The 22,873-nt window shown below is 45.0% G+C and overlaps 1 protein-coding gene across 7 annotated transcripts in view; it reads left to right on the top strand.

Annotated features, from left to right (window-relative positions):
* The window catches only part of PHKB (phosphorylase kinase regulatory subunit beta), a 2,092,963-nt gene that overhangs the window by 1,560,058 nt on the left and 510,032 nt on the right, over positions 1-22,873 (top strand). For all 7 annotated transcript variants that reach the window (XM_069607056.1, XM_069607058.1, XM_069607055.1 and 4 more), the window contains one exon: positions 12,490-12,573. In XM_069607056.1, the coding sequence (XP_069463157.1) occupies positions 12,490-12,573 (84 nt within the window). The remainder of the gene's footprint in view (positions 1-12,489; positions 12,574-22,873) is intronic.

Here is a 22,873-nt window from a genome sequence, read left to right as displayed (position 1 = left end):
TTGTTTACACTACACATCAATGGGCTCCTTGAAGGCCCTGGTGGGTACCAGCGTGGACTACTTGAGTCTGGGTGGTAGGGCCTTTTCCGGTTCTGGCCTATGCCGATGACATGCTCCTTATGGCCAGAACACCAAGGGGCCTACAGGCCTTGATTGATACCTATGCAACCTTTATGAATGAGTTGGGGTAAAATCAATTCCACTTAGTCAGCAGTGATGGGGTGTGTAAGAGGGAAGAGGTCTGCTAAGATGTGCACCATGGTTCGTGATGGGGAAATCATGCCAAGAGTCAAATAATTTTACTCCCTATGGGTTAGATTTTCTGAGGCTGTCACTGGCAACGCTCATCTGAAAAAAACAGTCACTGAAAATGAGCCAGCAAACGGCAGGAATTTCTCGTTTTTTAACAAGGTGCAAGGGCTAGCCCCTGAAAACAATCCTGAAGGTGTATGCTTCTCAAACAAGGGTGGCCACTCTATATGGAGCACCACTGTGGGGTTTCACGAAGGCTGTGGAACTCCAGGGGAAAGAAAATAAGTTCCTTAAACAGCTTTTGGACCTCCCCTTCCGCATCCGTCCACAGGGATTTGGGGATGGAGTTTTGGGAGGACCAATGGGCAGCCGCTCCTGTACTTTTTGGCTACGGCTATGAGCAAATGAGCATGCAACCGTATGCCACTTTATTATCAGGTGTACCACGGGTTGGGAAAGTTGGCGTAAAATCTCATGGCTTGTTTGCGTGAAGGAGTCCCTGTGTTCTAGTAACATTCAGGTGCGGTTCCCCCAAGAGGCAGTCTTGTCACCCATGCAACTGGGAGTTTATAAGCAGGCCGTGCATCGGGGGATCCATGAATAGCAGGCCAACAGGGAATAGGCAACCTACTCTAAAAGTCAGCACGTGCAGATAAGCAGGGTATCTGAGATCCAGTTTTACCTTGTGTGGCCCTCGAAAAAGGAGGATAGATTGCTTATAACACGTGATGAATTGGCTGTTGATAATCGGATTTTATGTGTATTTGATGTTTGTGTTTAATGGATGCTTAATCCGGATAAACTTTGCATGATGATGATGATGAAATAAATAAATAACTCTGGGATAGGAAACCTAGAGTGTTTGTTCTGGTTCATGGGTAAAACAGCCACCAGCCATTTTCTTAATACCAGAACTCAATGCTGAAACTAGGAAAATGTGGACAGCATGTTGCTGGAAAGGAGCGACCAGGAGGAACAGTTAGTGTTGTTAAAAGTATACCAGCGCTCTGTCTTTCTGAAGTCCGGCTAGTTGGTAGAATATGGGCAGGAGAGGCGAGGTGCAGTGACGTTTGATAGTAATTTAAATCAGGCAGGATTCGAGTGAATTTAGTGGACAAAAAGTTGCACTAATTAACGTTTGTTTATGATATTAAGAGTGCGGGCTTCAAAGTGGTGAACAGTTGAGATTGTGTTATGGTTGTTTGATGGGAATGTTTCCTACCACACTTCACATTCAGCCGCGGTCAAAGGAATTACCGGAAAACACAATTAGTGATATTTCACTCATTCCTGTAGAATTACCGCCAGATAACAGGTGGCAGTATGGTGGTGTTAGTGCCCATTCTTGGAGTCCACAGTACTTCATTGGGATTTTGGAGGATCCTCCAGATTTTGCAGTTAAAGTGCAGCATGTACTTCCACTTTGAGGGTATACTTGTATTTTAGGTGGTGCAGTGTAAATGGCAGCAATTCCATTAGTGCCCAAAAAAGGCAGTAACAGAATTACCACCATTTCTTTATCAGACCACTACACTTGACTTGAGCGGCATTGATATGGCATTGCATTCCTGCTGGCACTAATCTGACCACAAGCCTTAGAGATGTGGCTTTCAGGGCAGTAAAGGAGCAAACCAAGCGAAGAAAGGAATGAGGTCAGGCTAGAGCAGTGGCAGATGAACAAATAGGCTAATGTTGCTAAGGGTGCTCTAGTGATGGTGCGGCAAGAGTTTGGTACCAGCGCACTGCAGGAAGTATGGTCTTACTAACTACTTGCAGGGACAGATAGTGGGAAAACAGACAGGATGTGAAGGCCGTTCTTTTAAAGCCAAAATGCAGTAGCGAAGCATTCAATTGAGTTGGTTGCCGAACACCAAAACTGCATAGACTCCTACCATAAAACCCATAATCCTAACTCCTAGGAATTTTTTGGGACTTTTTCCCCTCGCACATAGCCTCTAAATTCAACACACAGAGTACTAGTCTGGCCAAGTTTAACCAAGCAAGTTTTGATGGTCACTGTAATGTGATTTAGGTAATGCAAAATATGATTGGCACTTTGCTTCATCAGCTATCGAACATAGGTCCCACATACATACCTGCAATGCTCTTTTATTCAGATATACACTAAACTGACCACTCAGAACAGTGAATGCATTTCAAGTGTTTGTGTCTAGCTACAGAACAAAAGAAGAGTTAAATCTAATCTAATAATTTTGGCATCACACAACTCTTTCCCTGAAAAGCTACATGATTTTCAAGATCTTAAAACGTACCTATTCCAGCTATGTTTTGCCTAACACATCCATTCATTGTTTTCATGACCTCCATCTTCCCAATGACTTAATGAAGAGGTATGGTCTGTATGCAGGGTATTACAACACTATGGGCCTCATTACGACCCAGACGGTAAGGGGTTAACGGCGCCGTAAAAGGTGGCGGCCCCATTAACCCCTTAGCGCCTAATTACGAGGTCCCTTTGCCGGTCCCGACCTCAACGGCTGTTTTTTACCAGCCGTCAAGGATTGGACCCGCAAAGGGACCTTGGAGGTATTTACGGTACCGCATTTTGCGGTACCGTAACTACCGCCTTCCCCATTTTCATTGAGCCCTATGGGGGCAGAAATGGGACTGGGGAAGGGCCAATGGTGAATGGGGAATTACCGCCCCGCCAACCTTGGACTGGGGCGGTAATTCTGCCATTCACCATGGTGCAATCTGTAAAATACCAGCGGCAACCATGGCGCTACTAGCGCCATGCTTACCGCCTGGGTCGTAATGACCCCCTATATAGCTTTTGTGCGGTTCACAAGGTCTTCCGTCTAATATATCCGAAATAAACCTCTGATCTGATAACATTGTAACGCTGTTCTGTGTTCAGACCAAATCTTAAGATTTCCTAGCAATAAAGCATGCCAGACTTTCTTGAAATGGTTTCTTTACCTCCCCAGGGAAGTATTGTAAATTAGGTGGGAAGGCTGATTACAGTTGATGATTTATTTCACATATATGTTATGATTTCAATCTCTCTTATGTGTTATATGCTGAGTTTTTGCTTGCACGTGAGCCAAAATGAATGCCAAGGAGTATCACAAGTTGAGGCTGCCATTTACGGACAAGTGCGTATCCCGGGTTGTACTCTGCCACACATTCCACTCTTTTACGTTCATGGCCTGCTATCATTTGTTAAGAGCAGTTGCGTGTCATTAAATTACTTCTGTTGGGATTTTCTTATTGCCGTTTCATATGTCACTCTTTGATAGAAACAGTGGTGACTCTTACAGTTTGTTTCAAGCAGGATTTGGTTGGATTGTTTCTCTTGTGCCATGGTGCCTGCTCATTTTACTCCTTTATCACATTATCTTCCCAACGTGACTGTCTTGAGGTCTGTGTGGTTCTTGATTTTCCTTCATGTTATTTCCTCTTCGATTATTAGGAAAGCACATATACAGCGGTAATAATAACTTTTCTAAAGCATTCCCCTGCGCACAGATTCCTCATCTTAGATTTATCTTCTACCATGCCAGCTGTCTTTGGAAATGTGTCAGCCATCACAGGCCACAGTGCTGCTGCACGTCACTGTTGAGCGCTGTTGCACACTGCAGATGCTAGACGGAACACATTTCATGACTTAGTTCCTTATTTTCTCTACATTCGGTTCTCTACTTGGAAAGCCACTAGCTTTAGAACATTTTACTGCGCCATGCCTCATACCCGCGGCTTCAAGCCCTGCTCAGATTGCACTAGGGAAATGTCGGTGTTAGAGCCCTACAACGTGTCTTAAGTGCCTTAGTGAGGATAATTACACAGGGGATTGTGCATCTTGGCAATCTATGCATCCTAATGCCCTTGAGGAGTGCGCCAACCCACTCTTTACTTATCTCCACAAGGGTCGGAAAAGGAAGCTGTCAAAGTCACTGGAGTGAGATCCTTCCTCGAAGAAGACCCGATCCCTAGGTGATGTCCAAGAGGAAAAGGCCCCTTCTGCAAAAAAGGACATTAAGTTACTGGGAGAGAAGCACTGGAAGATGTTCTGTTCTGCAAATAATTCCAGACGTCTCTCTTCCTCCCAAAGCCATCACTCCCACTCCAGGAACACTAATGAGACCTCGTAGGAGTCATCAGCTATATCTGCACACATTCTCCACTAAGTCTTCCTCGCTGGGACGGCGGGTGGAATTCAGGCTCAAGATGCTTTACATCTTCGCCAAGGCCCCAGCACCAATCTCTCTGGACTCGGTGGTGGAGGCAGGTTCCACCATGCTAATAGAAGCCGGGAGATGAACCTCCTCAGCACACAACTGCACACCTGCTTGTTCGGTTCCGGCCCCAACTGCTGCACTCCAACACCACGTGGTTTTGCCTTTAGGGGTGGAAGCCTTGGCACTGACTTCGGTGTCCACGCTGTTGCCACCGATTCACAGAAATACGCTTCAGCTTCTCGGAGTACGTTCTCTCAAAGATAGGCCAGATCGTCAATGGTGAGCGGGGGAATCCTATACTTTATGGGTGTCAGCACCTGGACTCCATTGGAGGTCAAGACTTTCCAGAGGAGTTCTATTATGAGACTATTGATCTAGCTGAATTTGTGTCCAGCTTGTGAGATATCAGTTCATTTGACATCTCCACAGAATGAGAATCATTGGAAATTCCCGCCTGTGGCAAGCTTCATGTTTCCTTTCAGAGGGCCATTTACAAGGTGATTGAATCTCTGAGGCTGGCTCCACCCCTAAACGTACAGTCCTGTTTACACTGACTAACATTTTGGGAGAGAGCCCTCCTAGATAGAACCTGCTTCCCTTCAACTGTACCCGGGCTGTCTCTCTTATGGCTAGGTGACAGAAGCATGCCTCGGTTCCCTGGGTGTGCTGTGATCTCACCAAAAACACTGACCAGCTCTTTTTGATCCAGGGTTTTTGTCTACTCACCCTAAGCTGGAGCACCTATTAGTACAGTTCTCCATGGTGGGATCAGTGCTGGCTACTTTTCCTTCTTTGCCGCGGGACAGTGAGAGTAGGAAGTTGGATATGTGGGGTAGCCAGACCTTAAAAGCTGTGAACACTACCTGCGCTCTGGCTAAGTTAACCCACACCTAATGGGCTGTTATCTCGGAGATGGCTGAAAATTTGCCGGAACAGGAGATGAAGGTTGGGTTTGCCTCTCTGGTGGAGAATAGAAAGGAGGTGTCATGTCAGATGCTCTAATCTGTTCTTGACATTTCAGACCACTTTGTCTGGGCTAAGGACACTGGGACAGTTCGCCATAGACACTGCTGTTTGAGGACTTTGGTGTTTGCCCTGGATGTCCAAGCCAGAATCCCAGACATGTTATTTGATGGCAGCAATCTTCTTTGGACAAATGCTTATGAGTCCTTAGGGAAGGTTAAGGCTTTCAGGTCCGTGGCTTAGCCCTTGGGTTTAGCTGTCCTGTCAGCTTTCCCCCACAATGCCAAAGTGCCCTGTCCCACTTTTGCCCACTGCCATTAAAAGTAAAGTGGCATCTGGTAAGCAAGATCAGTAGTGTTTCCCTTGTTATCGCATGGTCAGAGGTGCCCAAAGAGGTGGGTTTGCTGCTTACACTTCCTCCTCAGCTGCCTCTGCTCCAAAGCTTCTTTCTTTCTTCTCTGGTGACGGGGGTGGGAATTGGCCCTGTTCACCAAGGACTGGCATATGGCCACTTCAGACACATGTGCATTACAGGTCTTATTGCAGGGATACAGTCATCATTTCAGTCTGTTAACCTTCCTTCCTGTGCTTCTCCCCCTCTGTGCCCAATTTCTGGAAAAGAGGGTCAATGAGCTGGTGCCTGCCACAGAGCGAGGAAAGGGTTGCTTCTCCCTGTTTTATCTGGCACTCAAGAAGGACAGGGCCTCTTTCCCATCACAGATCTGTGGCTTTTGAACTTGTACCTTTGCAAGGACAAAGACAAAATGGTTACCCTCGTCCAGATATTCCAGACCCTTGATCTCCAGGACTGGCTGGTGACATTGGATCATCAGGACGTTTACTTTATGAGCCGATCCATTGGAAGCACAGGAGGTACATGAGGTTCATAGTGAAGGTTTTCAATTACCAGGTCAGTGTTGTGCCATTTTGACTTTCCTTGTCACAGGGGGTCTTCATCACGCTGCTGACTTTGGTGACCACTCGTCTCAGGCGCAGGAGAATGCACAACCTCCCCTAATTGGATGATTGGCTCATTTGACATCTGTCCCCAGAGTAGGTGATGGAACACATGCAACACACCTGTTGAGTTTTTGCAAAGCTTAGGTTTCCTGGCCCTAAACCCCAAGGTGTTCCAGATTTCACTGTCCTTTTCCATCGGAGCAGTGCTGGACCGTTGCATGGGAAAGGCCTCTTCTCCAGAGGATCAAGTTAGGTACATCTTGTGGATGTTGGTCCCCTTTCCGTCTCAGAGTCTTGTCCCAGCTTTGGCTTGCCTGCATATTCTGGACCTCATGGCTTTCTGCATGCTGTTGGGGACACAAACTCTATTGTGTACGCAGCCCCTCAAGTGCCTGCTTTGATGTCAGTGGTACCAGTTTCAGGGTGACATGTCAAAGCTTGTTGGGGCTCCAACTAAGTGTCTATGGGCCTTCTGCGGTTGACCCTGTGTGCATAAATGCTGAGGAGGAAGTCTCGTGACAACCCTGGCCTCAGCAGACCTTCTTGATGGATGCTTCCATCCTTTTAGGCCTGATGGTGAGTGATCTTTGGTCCCTGTCCAGGATTCAGGAATACATCAACCTGCAAGGATGGCCCTTGTGGCTTTCCTTTCCTTGTTATTGGTTTACGTGTATCCTGATCTAGACAAACAACACAGGGTCCATTCACTGCCTCAAAAAAATGGGGTGGTGTAAGGTTGCTGCCTCTGTGCACAGAAGAAATATAACTTTGGTTCTGGGCTCTGGATTGCAACATGTCCCTGTCCACTGCCTCTGTGGCTGTGGATGCCATGAGCAGTCGTAAGTTGATCTCCCACGAGTGGGAACTGTGCCAGGAAATTCTAGATGGGATCTTCAACCATTGGGTGACTCCTCGGGTGAACCTCTTCACCTCAAGTGTGAATAGTTCGTGCAAGTGGTTCTGCTAAGGGAATTTCCTCTGTGGGGTGCCCTAGCGATACATTATTGGCAAGCAGTATTTTTATCTCCTCTGTGTGCCCACTGATTTACGTCATCCCTCTGGCTATCAGGAGATACCAGAGATTTAGGTCCACCTACGGGCCTTCTGGCACAGACTAGGTTTGGAGGACCTGCTGCCCTGAGCTTCTGGGCATGCACCATCTGTCCTTCCTGGCGTCTCCCTGTGAGGTTTGGCCTGCTCTCCCATTCGTGGGGTCAGCTCCTCCAGTCGGATCTCAGCTGCCTCAATCTTCATACTTTGCTGCTGAGAGGCTGAGTTGAAGGGAGTGGGGTCTGTCTGTCGACTTACTGGATGTTATCCTTTTTGCCTAGGCCTACCATTAAGCCCATATATGTCTGCGGGTGGCGTCTAGACCCTTTGATCTGGCCAGCCTCAACTGTGCTGGATTTTCTGCTCTCTTTGATAGATTTATTTATTTATTTATTTATAGAGCGCTTTACACCAAGGCGCTGTACAATAGAACAACAGATTACAAAAAACCAATAACACTTAACAATGGGAGCAGAATTTACATCTAGAATCAAAGCAGGGTCTTGAGATTGCCACTGTGAAAGGGGTAACTGCCTGCTATTTTAGCCTTTTAGAGAACCCCCAAGCAGGGCTTGTTTTTCACAATTACCACAGTTATGCCGTTTTTATGGGGACGGTCAAACCAGTTTTCGCTCTGCCCCATTATTGTGACTGCATGGGCTTTGAACCTAATTTGTACATTCCCTATGGCGGCTCGGCATTCCTGCTCCTTTAGATTGCTCAGATTGAAGGTGATTTTTTGGTCACTTGCCTTTGCTTGGTAAGTGGGTGAGCTCCAGGTCTTATCAGTTAAATCTTTGTTTCTTGTTTTCTCCAAGGATAAGGTTACTCTGAGGGTGAGATCAGCTTTCCTTTCCAAGGTCATATCAGACTCTCATTCATCTCTCTTCTCTCTGCCTCAACCTTCTAAAACACAGGAGCGGTTTCACCAACTGGACCCCAAAGAGGGCTCTCAATTCCTATGTCTCTCGGATGAGAGAAATCAAGAAGGATGAAAAGGTCTTTTTGAGTTCTGGTGCTACTCATGCAGGTAGGGCCGTTACTAAGCAGACTCTGTGTAGGTGGATTGTTCTGTGTATTTCATAGTTTTATGATCTGGCCGGGAAAGTTGTCCCTGATGATCTCATGCTCATGGCTCATTCAACTGGGGATCTTGCAGTTACCTCGGTGTTCCAGGTGGGTTTCCTTGGTGGGTGGGTTTCCTTGTGCCAGACATTTGGCAGTTGGTTACCTGGGCTTCCCTTTCTAACTCATGTTTCCCTGCTACTTTTAAGCACGCTTTTATTCTCCCGATTATAAAAAAGAAAAAAAAGACTCTTGATCTTTCCACTCCTGCACATTTTTGCCCAATTTAATTTCTTCCCTTTCTCTCAAAACTTCTTGAGCAGCCTGCATACACCCAGGTTTCCTAAATCTTAATTCTCTTCTACCACCTCTCCAATCTAATTATTATTCTGTCTGCTCATTCTAAGCAGGGATGTCATTTCACCAAAATGCCAGGGGTAGAAGAAGTGACATCACATGACCTTTGACCCCCTGATGACATCACAGGAAGTGATGTAATTTGACCCTGCCCCAAGTGCCATCACAGGAAATAATGGCAAACGACCTTCAGATTTTTTAGATGCATCTAGCGCCCGTGTTTTCAGGTGCTCTCATTTCAGCCAGATATAAGAACCGAGGCAGAGAGGGAGGCATGATTTGTCCACATTTACACATTTGGGGAATGCCATTTTTCATATTCGACGTGGGGTCTATATGTAAAACATACATAATGCAGTATTTCTGACAGGGTAACGGAAATCTGTAATGCAGTCTACAGTTAGTGTATGAAACATCTATAGATCAATGGACACAGAAGTATGTGTTATATGTGGCGTTGCTGTGTTAAATAAGCCAATAAAGCACTGACCTGGGGAGGCGTGCGCTGCTTTTTAACCAGGAGAAAAATGCTGAACGAGCAAGGCCTGAAAATTAAATCATTGACCAAGATTTAGTATCAGCAAGATTCCCTTTTCATAAATGTATATATGATTCAGCTACCACTATAATGGAAGAAACCTATTAGACTGGTCTGCGTGCACAGAGGGCCCAAATAAAACTTTTAAAGTTGGGGTCGCAAGGGATCACACACTCCTTATTTTTTCCCTTTCTTTTTTGGGTATTACTGGGTCTGTCCATGAATGGTTCCACTTCAATCTCATTCAGCGGTCCTACTCTATAACTTAGGCTTGACACACCTCTTCCTCACATCCACTTCTCTATGGTGTCCCTTAAGGTTCTGTACTTTGTCCTCTCCTTTTCTCTCTCTACACTTCCCCTTTCTCTGCTCTTATTTCTTCATTTAATCTTTCCTTTCATCTGTACGCAGATGATGCACACATCTTTTTCTCTTTTTCTTCCTTTGACTCTATTCTGCACTCCACTGTATCAACTTGCCTTTCTGCTGTCCAAAACTGGATGTCTTCTCACTTTGTACTCCTCAATCCTTCTAAGACTGAGGTTCTGTTCTTTCTGGCTTCAACTATTCCTGCTATTCTTCCATCTCCATCTCTCTTCTTTCCACCTTCTTTGCCTTTTTCCACTTCTGCGCCCAATTTGGGGTTTATCTTTGATCCCTTGCTTTCCTTTAAACTTCACATCTCCTCTATTGCTCGCTCCTGTCGCTATGCCCTTTTAAGCAGCCGTTGTGTTCGCCCCAACTCTCATTTCATGCTACTAAACTTCTTCTGTTCTGCTTGATCTTTTCTCGTATTGACTATTCTTCCTCTCTCCTTCTTGGCCTTCCTGCCTCACATCTTCTTCCTCTCCGATCTGTTTATAATTCTTCAGTTTGTCTTCTCTTCACCTTTTCGCTCCTGTATCACATCTTCTTTACTGTCTACTGTCTATTTCACTGCTTCCCTTTGAATCACTTCTTCGCTTCCATTTCTTTCAATTGTTTCATATGTACTTGCGATCTGGCTCCTCCTTATCTTTCTTTGCTAGTATCGTTCTACCTCTCGGATTCTCTGATCACAGAATCTGCTTCTTCTCACTGTCCCCAAACGCCCCTGTGCCTCTTCCCATTTCCGATATTTTGCTCTCTTAGCCCCTAAAGACTGGAATTCACTGCCTCTCTTTATCCGCTCTTCATCTCTTTACATTTTTCAATCTCTCCCGTCTTTCTACTTAGTGACTTTCTGTTCCTCTCCCGCTCCTTCTGCTTTTTTTTTTACATAATCATGTAATTGTTCCGCTTTGTAAAATATTGTAACAGCGTTTTTGGCGAAAAGCACTTTATAAATTCAATAAAATGAAATGAAAATGAAATGGACTTCTCTGCACACGTTTGCCCAGAGTTATTGTCTGGTTTCATGGCAGGACAGGGAGCTCCTTTTGGTTGAGTGGTACTCCAAATTACTTGCCTATCGATAATGTTCTTTCTGATGGATTAGTCCTTTCTTCCACAGATTTCTCATTGCCCTCCCAACCTGCCCTTCTTGGCTGATAGCTTCAGCACCTCCTGCTGTTTTGCGTCTCCTCAGCTGCTAAGAGCGAGGGAAAAAGGTAGAACTGAGGTCGTGGGGGTTGGCTGGCTCCATATTTACTGGCCCTTCTCTTGTATTCAGCATCACTGGTGCACAACAGTGCAGAGTGGAGCTGTCACAGAGCCCCCTGGTGGCTGAAAACGTTTTCAAAGACAACTGACACTGGAGAGGATATATCTAAGGTGACACATCTGTGCGAGAATGGACTGTCCATCAGAAAGAACACTACAGAGGGGTAAGTAAGTTGTTCTTTGTAGCCATGCCTCAGTGCCATTGTGTTATTTATTGCTTTTTTGCCGATTCTCTGTTTACATGCAGTATACTAATGCCAAAAATTCCCCATTGCTGCTCAGCTCAGTACAACATCAAGCACGTAAATTGCAGCACAGTTTGTAAAAGACAGGAAAATATAGTGCTTGTGCTCTTATTGAAAATAGCTCAGTGTGATAAACAGTCACCTCTGTATCAGTGTGCAACCTGCTGTCACTGCTTCAAGTCTTGGCAGCACATCCTCGGCCCTTAATTCTTTAGAGGTTAATACATTGTTTACCATTTTACCATTGACTTAAGTAATAAGGTCTATTACATTGTTATGTAGCTCTTCCAAACTAGAATGGTTCTCTCCAAGCTTCTCAGAGAGAATGGTTTCAGCAGTTGTATCTAATAGGATGAATTAATTTCCGATCTCTGATAGCTTTACTTGTTCCTATGGTACCTCCTTCTCCCTGCTTCACTGGCCCTGCATAAACCAACTGCTGGGGCTTACTCATTCCTAAATCACCACACCTGCCCCCTGCTGCCCCTACACATCTTTAATCTCTGGTCTTGGCAGCTTGCTGCCTGAAGAATTCTTTTTTGGTTTCCTGAGTTTTTCATAGGACTATTTCAATCGTTAAAGGATGGCTCCTACAGGAAAAGGAGTCATGCTGGTTCTTTAATGATATAGGACCTGTCAGTGATGATCCGATGACACTAGTCCACACATGTGATCTGCAGGGCACATGCTTGGGCTACGCGACATGCTTTCTCAAAGTAAAACTCCCTTCAGACCAGCTCTAGACCAGTTGCTCAAGAACATGTTTGGCTAAACAGATTTTCTACAGTCCTCCCCAAAATGGCTTCTGAATATGTTATCTATCCCAGTAGGCAGGAGGAAGTGGGGCAGGAAATACCTGTAGATAAAGCTTACTCAAAGTAGTGAATCTTGTTTTAGTAGTTCATATCGCTCTTGCGACAAACTCCTCACCCCCCATCACTCTATTCTATTGGTTGTGGTATTTTTGGGGAGCGTGCAGTGGGGGTGTAGAATCTTGTGCATGCATAGGCGTGTATCCTGCACATGAGTGGACTAGTGCTTTGCTTTTTCTGTCCTTTGCAAGATTTGCTGTTTCTGAGTCTGTTGGAAGAGGAATATTGCCTTACCAGTGTAAGATGCACTGCAATGAGAAACCTGTATTTAATTGAACTTTTCTGGTTGAAAATATAAATGTATTATTTTCTGTATTTTCACGATGAATTCTCTGTACTCTTTATAGGCCTACCTGCACCTGGGGATCAACGACAAGCTTGGACTTTCGGGAAGACCAGATCGTCCAATTGGCTGTCTCGGAACATCAAAGGTCATGATTAAAAAACATGTACAATCTGTCACAGTTACATGAAATAACTGATGTATTACTTCATCCAGTGATACCGACTGTAAAGGAAGAATTAGATTTATTTTAAAAGGAACAATGAGTTCAATGTTTGGCTCGGCCCCAGATACTGACCGATATTACACACAGAGTCTCAGTGAACAAGGAAAAGCAGTGGGAGGTTAGCAAGTGGGTGAACTGGGTGTTGTAGAAATCCAACATTTAAAGAAAACAAACATGTCCAAAATTGTGATTTTGCATGTCTTTTTTTAAATCGATCATTGGATATGAATGCTTTCAAGTTGCTCTAGTTTTTACAGCCCTTTGTATCCAACTCAGATTAATGTTGTTGAGTTAAAATGGTTACTAGGGCAATTAACTCTCTGTACTGGCCATCCTGCCAGCTCAATCAACTTGGTAAGCTTCCTGGCACTTCTTACATGTGCTACAATGAGGTGGCCAAGACCTTTCTGTTCCTGCCCTTAAACTTTGCAACACAACTATTATAAGTGTGCCAGAAGAACATAATCACTTGAGGTTTTAAAAAATCTCACATTGTGTATTCCACCTTTTTGCCTAACCTGTTCATTGCTGTAGGGCACTGTGTTCCTGATGTGAGCACACAATGCCACTTTTGTGGTGGTTTAAGTCGTGCTAACAACAAACTGTCAGTCCGTACCAGTTTGAGATTTTTTTGCAACAGTTACTCAAATTAGACAAGCAGGGTCACAGATATTGAAATATGGTGTTATGTTCAATGTTTAGGTAAGAGTTCCTTTATCCACACAGAAAAACGATTTCATACATACATACATTTATTTTATTTTATCACTTCTAAAGCGCACTGAACCCTGAGGCATCTGGGCGCTGGTTCTTGGCAGTAGAGCAAAAGTACATATATGCATAGAAGAGTACAATACATAATGCATATTGGGTTACAGTTTTCTGTTCAGAGTCATACATTCAGTCAGAGTTACTTTGATAGAGATTTATTTTAACAGATCTTGTGTGAAGAGCCAAGTTTTCAAATTTTTGCATAAAGACCAAAAGGAGGATTCTGATCTTAATGAGGATTGCAGGGCGTTCCAGTATTTGGCGGCTACCACTGGGAAGCTACTGCCCCCCATCTTTCTGTAGCTTGAATCTAGGGATGGGTGAGTAAGTGAGAGTAGGTTGAGCACGTGGGTCTGTTGGATTGGTTCATGGCAAATGTATTGGCTGAGTACTTGGGGGGCTGAGTTGGACAGAAATTTGTGCGTGAAGGAAAGGGTTTTGAATAGTATTCGATCTTGGACCGGTAACCAGTGGACGTTCTGTCTTGTCATAGTGATGTGTGTATTTTTAGGGATGTTCAGGGCTGCTCTTAAGGCGTTATTTTGAATCACCTGCAGTTTTTTTTATATTTCTGCTCTTCGTGCCAGCGTAGAGGGCATTGCAGTAGTCTAATCTGGATAAGATAAGGGCTCTAGCCAGCGTAATACTGCTGTCGGATCTCAGGTAGCGTCTACAGGCATTGATAAGCTTAGAGGTGTAAGTTGCTGCAGATGCCGTGGCGTTCATTTGTCTAGTTAAAGTGAGAGCTGAGTCAAGGTAAAAACCCTGAGTTTTAACTTCCTTGGAGACATTGATGGTGATGTCGTAGATAGTGAAGGACTTGAAGGAGTCGCATAGTTTAAGATGTTTTTGTGAGCCTATAAGGAGTCATTCTGTTTTTTTTAATCATTTGGCACAATCTATGTTGGGCCACCCATGCCTGGATGGTTTGGTAGATTTTGTTTAGTGATTTAGAGTCTGTGTCATAAGAGCCGGAGATGGGTATGAAGATTTGGGTGTCATCTGCATAGTTGGTGTAGGTGACACCCAAATCATCAAGACAATATAATAGAGGTTTAGTGAAAATATTGTAAAGTATAGGGGAGATGCAAGAGCCTTGTGGTACTCTGCAGGGGACACAGGGTGGGACTGCTGCTGAAGTGGGTAAGAAGACCCTCATAGTTTTATTGATTAGGAAGGACTGTATCCGGTGTATGGCTTTGGATGAGAAATGGGCTGCTGAGGAGAAGTTTTTGCATAGTATCTTATGGTTGACTAGATCAAAACGCTGCTGATAGTTCTAGCAGGAGAAAGAGTGCTAGGTTGCCATTATCTTTGAACTTGTGCTTTTGTATTTTTAGGTCAAGGAGGGATGATTCAGTCCTGCGTCCTGGATGGAAGCCAGATTGGCGTAGGCCAAGGAGGTTGTTGGTTTCCAAATAGTTTTGGATCTCGAGATAAGCTGCTCTGTCCAATATTTTAAGGAGGAAGGGCACATTAGTGATAGGTCGGTAGTTTGTCAGTATGTTGGGGTCTAAAGTGGGTTCCTTCAACAGTGGTAAGACCCACACATCTTTGAGATTAGTTGGGACAATGCTACTTTCGAATGAGGCATTGCTTAGGCTTGTGATGAACGGTGTGAGTTCAGTCGCACAGTCTTTGTTGAAAGAGGCTGGGCAGATATCTCCTTGGCATCTAGAAGGCTTGATGCTAGCAATACATTTCAGGACTTCTGTAGTAGAGACTGGGGCGAATTCAAATTGCGTGTTTGTTTTTTGGGGTGTGTAGCTAGGCGTCTGCTGGGATTGGGACGGTGTTCGGTTCATCTTTTTTTTGTTCGATTTTGGATTGCAGAAGGGCAATTTTATCAATGAGGGCTTTCTGAATGTCTGTGCACCAGGCTGCGTCTTTAAGACGTGATTCTTGCAGTGGCACTGGCGAATCGAGTTCTCGTAGAATGGCAAAGAGTTCTTTGGAACCTGAGTTAGCACTGGTGATTCTCTCATTTTACGTGGCGCTTTTAGTTTGGAGGATAGCTTGTTTGTAGTTTTTGGAAGCCACAGAAAAGATTTCTTTGTTGAGTTCAGTCGGGTATTTCTTCCAATTGATCTCAGCAGTTCTCTTGGTGCTCCACATTGTTTTGAGGTTCGGTGTGTACCAAGAGTTTAGGCGGGCTAGGGGTTTACCTTTGCACATGCTCAGTGGTGCTACTTTGTCAAAACCATCTAGGTTGTTTTGGTATTCAGTGATTGGGTGCATCAGAGGAAGGAGTTTCTCTACTGTGATTTAACGTGAATTTCTAGATAATGCAGCTGGTGCTTTAGGGAGGAGGGTATCTGCCACGTGGTTCTTAGAGATGGTGAAGGTGATGATGATGGTCAGACCAGGGCCATTTGGTGTTAGAGAGTATATTCTTGTTGCAATTGAGGTCTGCAAGCCAGTCGAGGGTTCGACCTTTTATATGTGTTGGGTTGATAATACGATGTGAGAAGCCTAGTGTGGTAATGGTATTGGCGAGGGCAAGGGCATTGTCATCAATAGGGCAGTTGAGTCCCAGGTTTAAATCTCCCAATAGTATGATTTGAGAACCTGTCTTGGTATTCCTTGAGAGGAGTTCTGTAACATTGTCTTCAAAGGAAGACACCGGACCAGGAGGTCTGTATATAAGGTGAAGAACCTGCCTTGGTATTCGTTCAGTGGAGTTGTGCAACATCATCTTCAATGAACATCATCTTCATGAACTGATTGGGGCTGTATATAAGGTGGACATTCATGGTGACCGAGGAAGATAAAGGGATTTTGATGGAAAGTAATTCACCTGAGTTAAACGAGTGGTCAGGTATTTCCCTTACAGGGAGTTGGTTCTTAGCGTTAAATGCTACTCCTCCCCCTTTGACAGTTTGTCTATCAGTCCTGTAGAAAGTATAGCTTTCTGGCATGGCGAGCAACAGTGCTGGGCCGGCTGCTGCATGGAGCCAGGTTTCAGTGATGGCTAGGAAGTCTAGTTTATTAGTAGTGATGAGGTCTGCAATGTCTAGAGCATGTCTCTACAGAGACCTTGCATTGCTGAGGGCACCCTTGAGCATAGTTGTTTCCAGGTTAGTGTTGTCTGTGTGGGCTAGATTAGTCTCTGTACTTGACAGGCGCGTCAAAGCTGGTGGGATCGATGTGCTTGATTCCAAGGTTGTAGATTTCTTGCATGAAGTTGTGTGGCATATGGTGGATGTTTTCCGATCATTTGTGACACTGGTGGGATCATGTGTGGAGTTGTATGCAATAGCGGTTGAGTCATTGGTGTAGGCATTTAAATTGCAGTAGGAATGAGGCAAGGGAGGATGGTATGATCTCGAGGCGGAGTAGAGAGTGGTTCTGGAGTTAAGGTGTACATTCCACCAGCTTATCGAAGGGGTTGTTGATTGCGGATGCAGTTGGTCCGTGGCTATTCGAGATTAGTCTACTGTTTCTTGCGGCTAATGGGCATGGTAGACTTGAGAGACGAAGTCATGAACTGATTGGGGCTGGGCGAGCATTTGAATGATGTGGTCTGCTGACACGGCAGCCAAGGTGGGCTATCGCAGTGAGTGCTTGCTGGGGGCAGGAAGCGTGTAGACAGGATGGTGTGAGAGTCGGGGAGGTTAAAGATAATTTTTTGCGCAATTGTGCGTTTGTTGTTAGTGGAGGCATATTAGGGTCGGTTGTGAGTTTTGGGAGGCTCATGTTTGAGTGGGGCAGGTCCAAGGTAGGTTCTGGCCTGGTAGGGTGGCAGTGACAATAATGAGCTGGGTAATTCCAATGCCGTTAAGGAGAGGGTGGATCCCGTTAAGTTGTAATAGATCACTGGACAAGTGAGTACAAACCGATGGGGAAACACGTGGGCGAATCAAATACGATTGATCATATGGGCGAGTTAAGCTCCAATTAATTGCTTGACAAATGCATACCGTTAGATGGGCAAGCGTGTGGGGGGGATCGAGTACAATTGAGCACATGGGAGTGTTTAGCTGCGCTGGGCTAAAGCATGCAGCCAGATGGGCAAGCACGTGGACAACTCAGGTACAGTTGGGCATATGAAGCGAGTTAAGTTACAATTAGTCGCTAGGCAAAGGAGTACAGTCAGAAGGGCAAACCCACGCCAGATCAAGTACAAAAGATCATGAGGATGAGTTAAGCTCCGATTAAACGCTAGGCAAGTGCATACAGTCAGATAGGCAAACACAGGGGTAACTGTGGTGTTTTAGGGCACATGAAGCGAGTTAAGCTATAATTAATCACTGGGCCAATGCATACAGACAGGTAGGCAAACACAAGGGTAACTCTGGTGCGTTTGGGCACATGAAGCGAGTTAAGCTACAATAAATCACTTGGCCAATGCCTACAGACAGATAGGCAAACACGAGGGTAACTCTGGTGTATTAGGGCACATGAAGCAAGTTAAGCTACAATTAATCGATAGGCAAGTGAAGTGCAGTTAAATGCAGGGTTAAAACAGTTACAGTTAAGCTGAGCTGAGCGAGTGTGGTTGGGGAAGCAGAGCGTCGCTGGTACAGTAATGAACATAGCACATATCTCGAAGCAGCCACAGTGTGGGAAATAAGGGAGGCGTAGTACTAGATAAAATGAAGTAGCGTTATTGAGGGCTGTGACTAACTTGGGTGGTTGTCAGTGTGTGTTCGGTGGAGGATCCTACATAGGGGCTTAGTCCTGCAACTAATCAAAGGGCAAGTTTTAGTTACTACAGATAAGTCTTACTCAGGTTGGGTGATGGGCTGGCTCCCAGCTATCTTTGTTTTGTGGAAAGGCCTGCGCTCTGGAGCTCTGGTAGACCCGGACAGGTAGAGAAAGGGGCCTTTGAAAATCAGGTGCCGGCTTCCGGCTGCCAGCATACGCGATTGGCTCTTTAAAGCTACACTGAGCCAATCACAATGGGGCATCAATCAGTTGGTCGGCTGCTCACAAGCACGAAAAGCTGTCGGGCATTTTGAAACTTGCGTTAAGTAGCAGCATTAAGCTTCATCTCAGGCAGCGTCGGGCAATATGGTAGTTTAATAGCTTGAACACCACATAGCTGTCTCTTGTACTTCCGGGCTATAACTCATCAGCAGAGTGTAATGCGCGCATTTGCTCCATCCTTTTACACAGATGAGCACTTTGTTTCTCCGTCGCTCCTGTGAGGCCCATCTTGCTTACCTTATGTGCTGGGATGCTGGTGGGCTGCTCTTGTGGCATAGAATGGAGGTGAGGAGCTCCTGCTCTCACAGTGTGGCTGCTGGGCCGGTCTGTGGAACAGGGATGGGCACAGGTACAGACAGGGGCCTTATACAACGGGCCGTTGAAAATCTCGGCCCCCGTATGAGAAGCGGGGCATCTCCCTTGCATCTAAACTTGGTGGGGGAGTGAGCCAAGGGAGCGGAGCATGCAAAGTAGCGAACCAGGGGTCTGGGGCCCAAACCAGGCAGTGAGGCGTCTTCTTAGTGGTTCCACTTTGCAGAACCGTAAACCAAGGGGGCGTAATCATACAGCAAGAGAAGCCAGGGTCTGGGACCCGAAATCACATAGCACGAGTCATCTTCCGCATCAAAGTACTTGGTAGAGGGAAGATACCAAGTGAACCCCATCAAAGAATAGAAGTTAGGAATCGTGTGTTTGAAGCTAATGTGAGAGAGAGGCCAGGGAAAGCGAGTCATTCCCCCTGGTTATCTGGAACTGTGCTGGCAAGTGAAAAGTTACTAGTAGAAGGCAGTAATTCGCCTGGTAACCAACATCAGGAGAAGGGAGTCATTCCTCCTGGTTGTGTTGAACTGGCAAGATACTAGGAGAAGGGAGGCATTCTTCTAGTAAACAAGATGGTACAAATTCAAGAGTTAAGATAACAGGAGAACGGAGTCATTCCCCCTGGCTCTGTGAAACTTTGCCTTTTTGTATTGTAACCTGGGAAAGGAAGCTATTCCCTTTATCTGAAAAGGAGAACTGTTTTGAACTTTGCCTTTTGAGTATGTTTCGCCCAGGGGAAGCGTGGCATCCCCCTGCCATTGTGCAAACTTGAAGAATAAGAAACCTGGAGAAGGGAGACATTTTCCAGGAACCCGATAGTGAAGAAACTATGGGCAATAAGGAACATCGATGTTTCAGACAGTACTTTACCTTGTGAACTTGAACTGATAATTGTACTGCTGTTTAGCATTACACATTGGAACTTTGGTTTGTGCCTAGGAAAGGAATTGAGACCTGGGGAAGGGAGTCATTCCCCAAGGCAAAGAGTCTGCACCACAGTGGGCCGCTGTCCAGAAGAAGGGAGTCCTTCTTCTGGATCAAGAAGGTCCACTACCTTTTTAGTTTAGTATTTACTGTAAGGGACAGAAGAAGGGTTTTTGACACAGGTTGGTGGACTATTAATTTGCACGGACATTCTGACAACACCCTTAGTTTTTTAGTTGATGCAGGGTAAGCCCTCTTAGAGTTATGGCAAGCTAGGTTTTCTCTTTATTTTCTGGTATAATACAAGACAATCCTGGAGCTTTCTGAAAAGTGTATATTTTTTTAATTAATGCAGGCAATCTAATGGTAAAGGGATCACACTTCAATAAACACGTACTAATCAGATCAGAGGATCTATTAGTTGTAACAAAGTGATGTGGCAGGATTTGTATGCATGATTGCTATGCTATGCAGGATTGCCATGCAATACTATGTTATCATGTGCAATGCAGTGCTATGCTATAAGGCTTTCCCATACAGTTAGGTCTCAGACCCTCCATGTCCCCTCCCTGGCCTGCCCTGGGCCTGCTCTACACCACACACCAGACAGGCCCAAACTGCTCCTAGGGCAGAGGACACGCCCTTCCGTGTATTCTCTACAAATTTAGCATTAGCCCAATATATGGGAGGCATCAGAAGGGGTTTCTGCAAATGCCTCTTATTCATGATAGAACACGATGTTTCAGCAGGACTGCATCACAAGGTCACAAGGAAGATGACGACAGTTCTTGCCAAATGTCTGTAATGCTGTGTCAAATAACACCCCCATTGTGAAAGTACAGAAACATATTAGTGTTTGCCTATGATATGCTATATGAACCAGCACTCGAGGGTGGGGGCGGGAGAGAGAGCTCCTTGTGCCGGCTGCCCGAACACTTGCATGCTGTTTTTCCCTGCTTATAACTCTGTATGCTGTGTATTTGCAATATAAATACATGAAGCTTAATTTACCAGCAGGCTGTCTGATCTCATTATTTGCTGCAAACTGAGGCTTGGCCCGAAGAGCCTTATCTTGACCACCACAAAAGTATCAATGAGTCTGAACCGTCGTCATATACTCTTAAATATGTGGGGAAAATTGCTTCACGGCAGGGAAATGCATGCCTACCTTCCCTCCACAGATTCCTCATCTTTTGAAATACCCTCCAGGCATAAACTGGTACAGGAATTGTTTTCATAGCCAGTAGGCTGCAACCTACTATCCACATTGACTCTTCCACAATGCTGATGGGGCTAGAAGTGACATATCCAGTTCATATTTAAAAAAAATGTTTTGATTGTTTTCTAATGCGACACATGTATACGAGATTCTTCCGAGCACAAAGAGAAAAACAGTAGTGGGGAATGAAGTGGGTCGAAAAGAGGCAGTTGGGTGCAATGCACTTCAGGGTTTGCAGAGGCAAAGTGAGTAAAGTAGATTTCAAGGCATTGCAGTTTCTGTGCAGCTTCCAGTCTTGATTACCAAACAGCGTTCAAATACAATATAAATAAAATTGAACTTTTCTCATAGAAAAATACGAAAAAATGTACAAATAGCTTGGAAAGCAACTGGAGGACTCCCAACACTGAAGCGTGCTGTAAAAATCTGAAGATGGCTGCCAGCGGAGGGGCTACGGGAGAGGACTGTCATTGGATGGGGGCAGTATGACCCAAAGGACAGTGATAGATTTAGAAGAGCAATACAGTTTTAAAGTGAAAGTGAAACTGTTTTTTCTTCTACGGAGGATTCACAGCCTGACGACAGGGAATATTCATGAGCATGTGAATCCATGCCAGACCCATGCTGGAGAACAATAGTTGCAGGTAAGTAACTTAAACCTTACTCCTTCCTGATATTTAAAGAAAAATAAAGCTTTTCTTAAAATGGTGAATTTGTTTTCTCTGTATTACTTCATGATGCCTTCACAAATGGTGTCAGGTGTGGGATGCGGCTTAACTGATACAAGTTGGGGCACCCTAAAATTTTAAAAGTTAAGTCCCAGAGCATCAGCCCCCTCAGTAGCCACCAAGGGCTCTAAATGGTTTTACATTTACAGTAATATGGAGGAGATCATTCCCCCAGGAGAAAGAAGACTGAAACGCACTAATTTGATTCTAATTCCACCCCCTAATACTTAAATCAGGACTAACATGGAGGTTTCGGAATTGATGTGCTGGCAAGGGTTAAAGATCCAGACATTAGAGGTGATATCAAAGTGTTGTTACGGAATCACGGAAAGGATCCCTTCCAAATCCACCAAGGGGATAAGATTGTCCAAGGCATACTCAAGGGGGCAGTGTTCCCTTGGGTCAAGGAAGAGGCCAGGAAGAAGAGGACAGATTGAGGTACGCGGGGCTTCGGAGCGGCGGATGATCCACCTGATACCCCTCAAGAATCAGAGCCCAGAAAAATTAGAGAAGAGACTGAAACTCTTCCCGGCCTAGCCTTTGCCCAAAGGAATGACCCATTTTGGCTGAAGCTTTTTTACAAGTCACATCTGAACAAGAGGGCCATGAGAATGCAGGGCCTTTTTTCTTTTTGAGACATGGGCTTATGTACCGAGGAGACACCACATCAGAAGGCTTAATGAAACCCCAATTAGTTTTCCCTAAGAATCATAAGCAAGTGGTCGTGGAGATAGCTCATTCACATCTGACAGGAGGCCATTCAGGACAGATGAAGATGCAGGCCCAAATCATTAATAAGTTCTACTGGCCAGGAAGCTATGCTAACATTAAGAACTTCGTCCAGTCCTTTGAAATTTGTCAGAAAACCAGTACTCGTATGCCGCCGCCAGTTCCCTTAAATACTTTACCATTCATTGAAAGTCCATTCTCAAGAATTGGTATGGACATTGTAGGGCACCTAGAAACATCAAAATTAGGGAACAGGTACATTTTGGTAATCGTGGATTATGCAACGTGATACCCAGATGCCTTTCCCCTGAGAGCAAATACCACACAGCAAATATTGAAACACCTGCTCCCTTTCTTTTAACAAGTGGGGTTTCCAAAAGAGATACTGACAGATCAAGGCTCCACATTTATGAGCAAACTCATAGGGGGGAAGTAAAACAGTTGTTGCATATTACCACTTTAAGGACCTCCATTACATCATCCACAGACATGGCCTTGTATAAAGGTTTAATAAGACACTGAAGACCATATTGCGGAAGTTAGTTGAACAGGATGGCAGAAACTGGGATCCTATGATTCCATGGGCTTTATTTGCAGTTAG

This window comes from Ambystoma mexicanum, chromosome 1p, assembly GCF_040938575.1.
Source record: "Ambystoma mexicanum isolate Mex_15411 chromosome 1p, UKY_AmexF1_1, whole genome shotgun sequence".
Classification (NCBI taxonomy): domain Eukaryota; kingdom Metazoa; phylum Chordata; class Amphibia; order Caudata; family Ambystomatidae; genus Ambystoma; species Ambystoma mexicanum.
The sequence above is the reverse complement of the archived record's forward strand: the minus strand, read 5'-3'. Positions and strand labels throughout refer to the sequence as shown.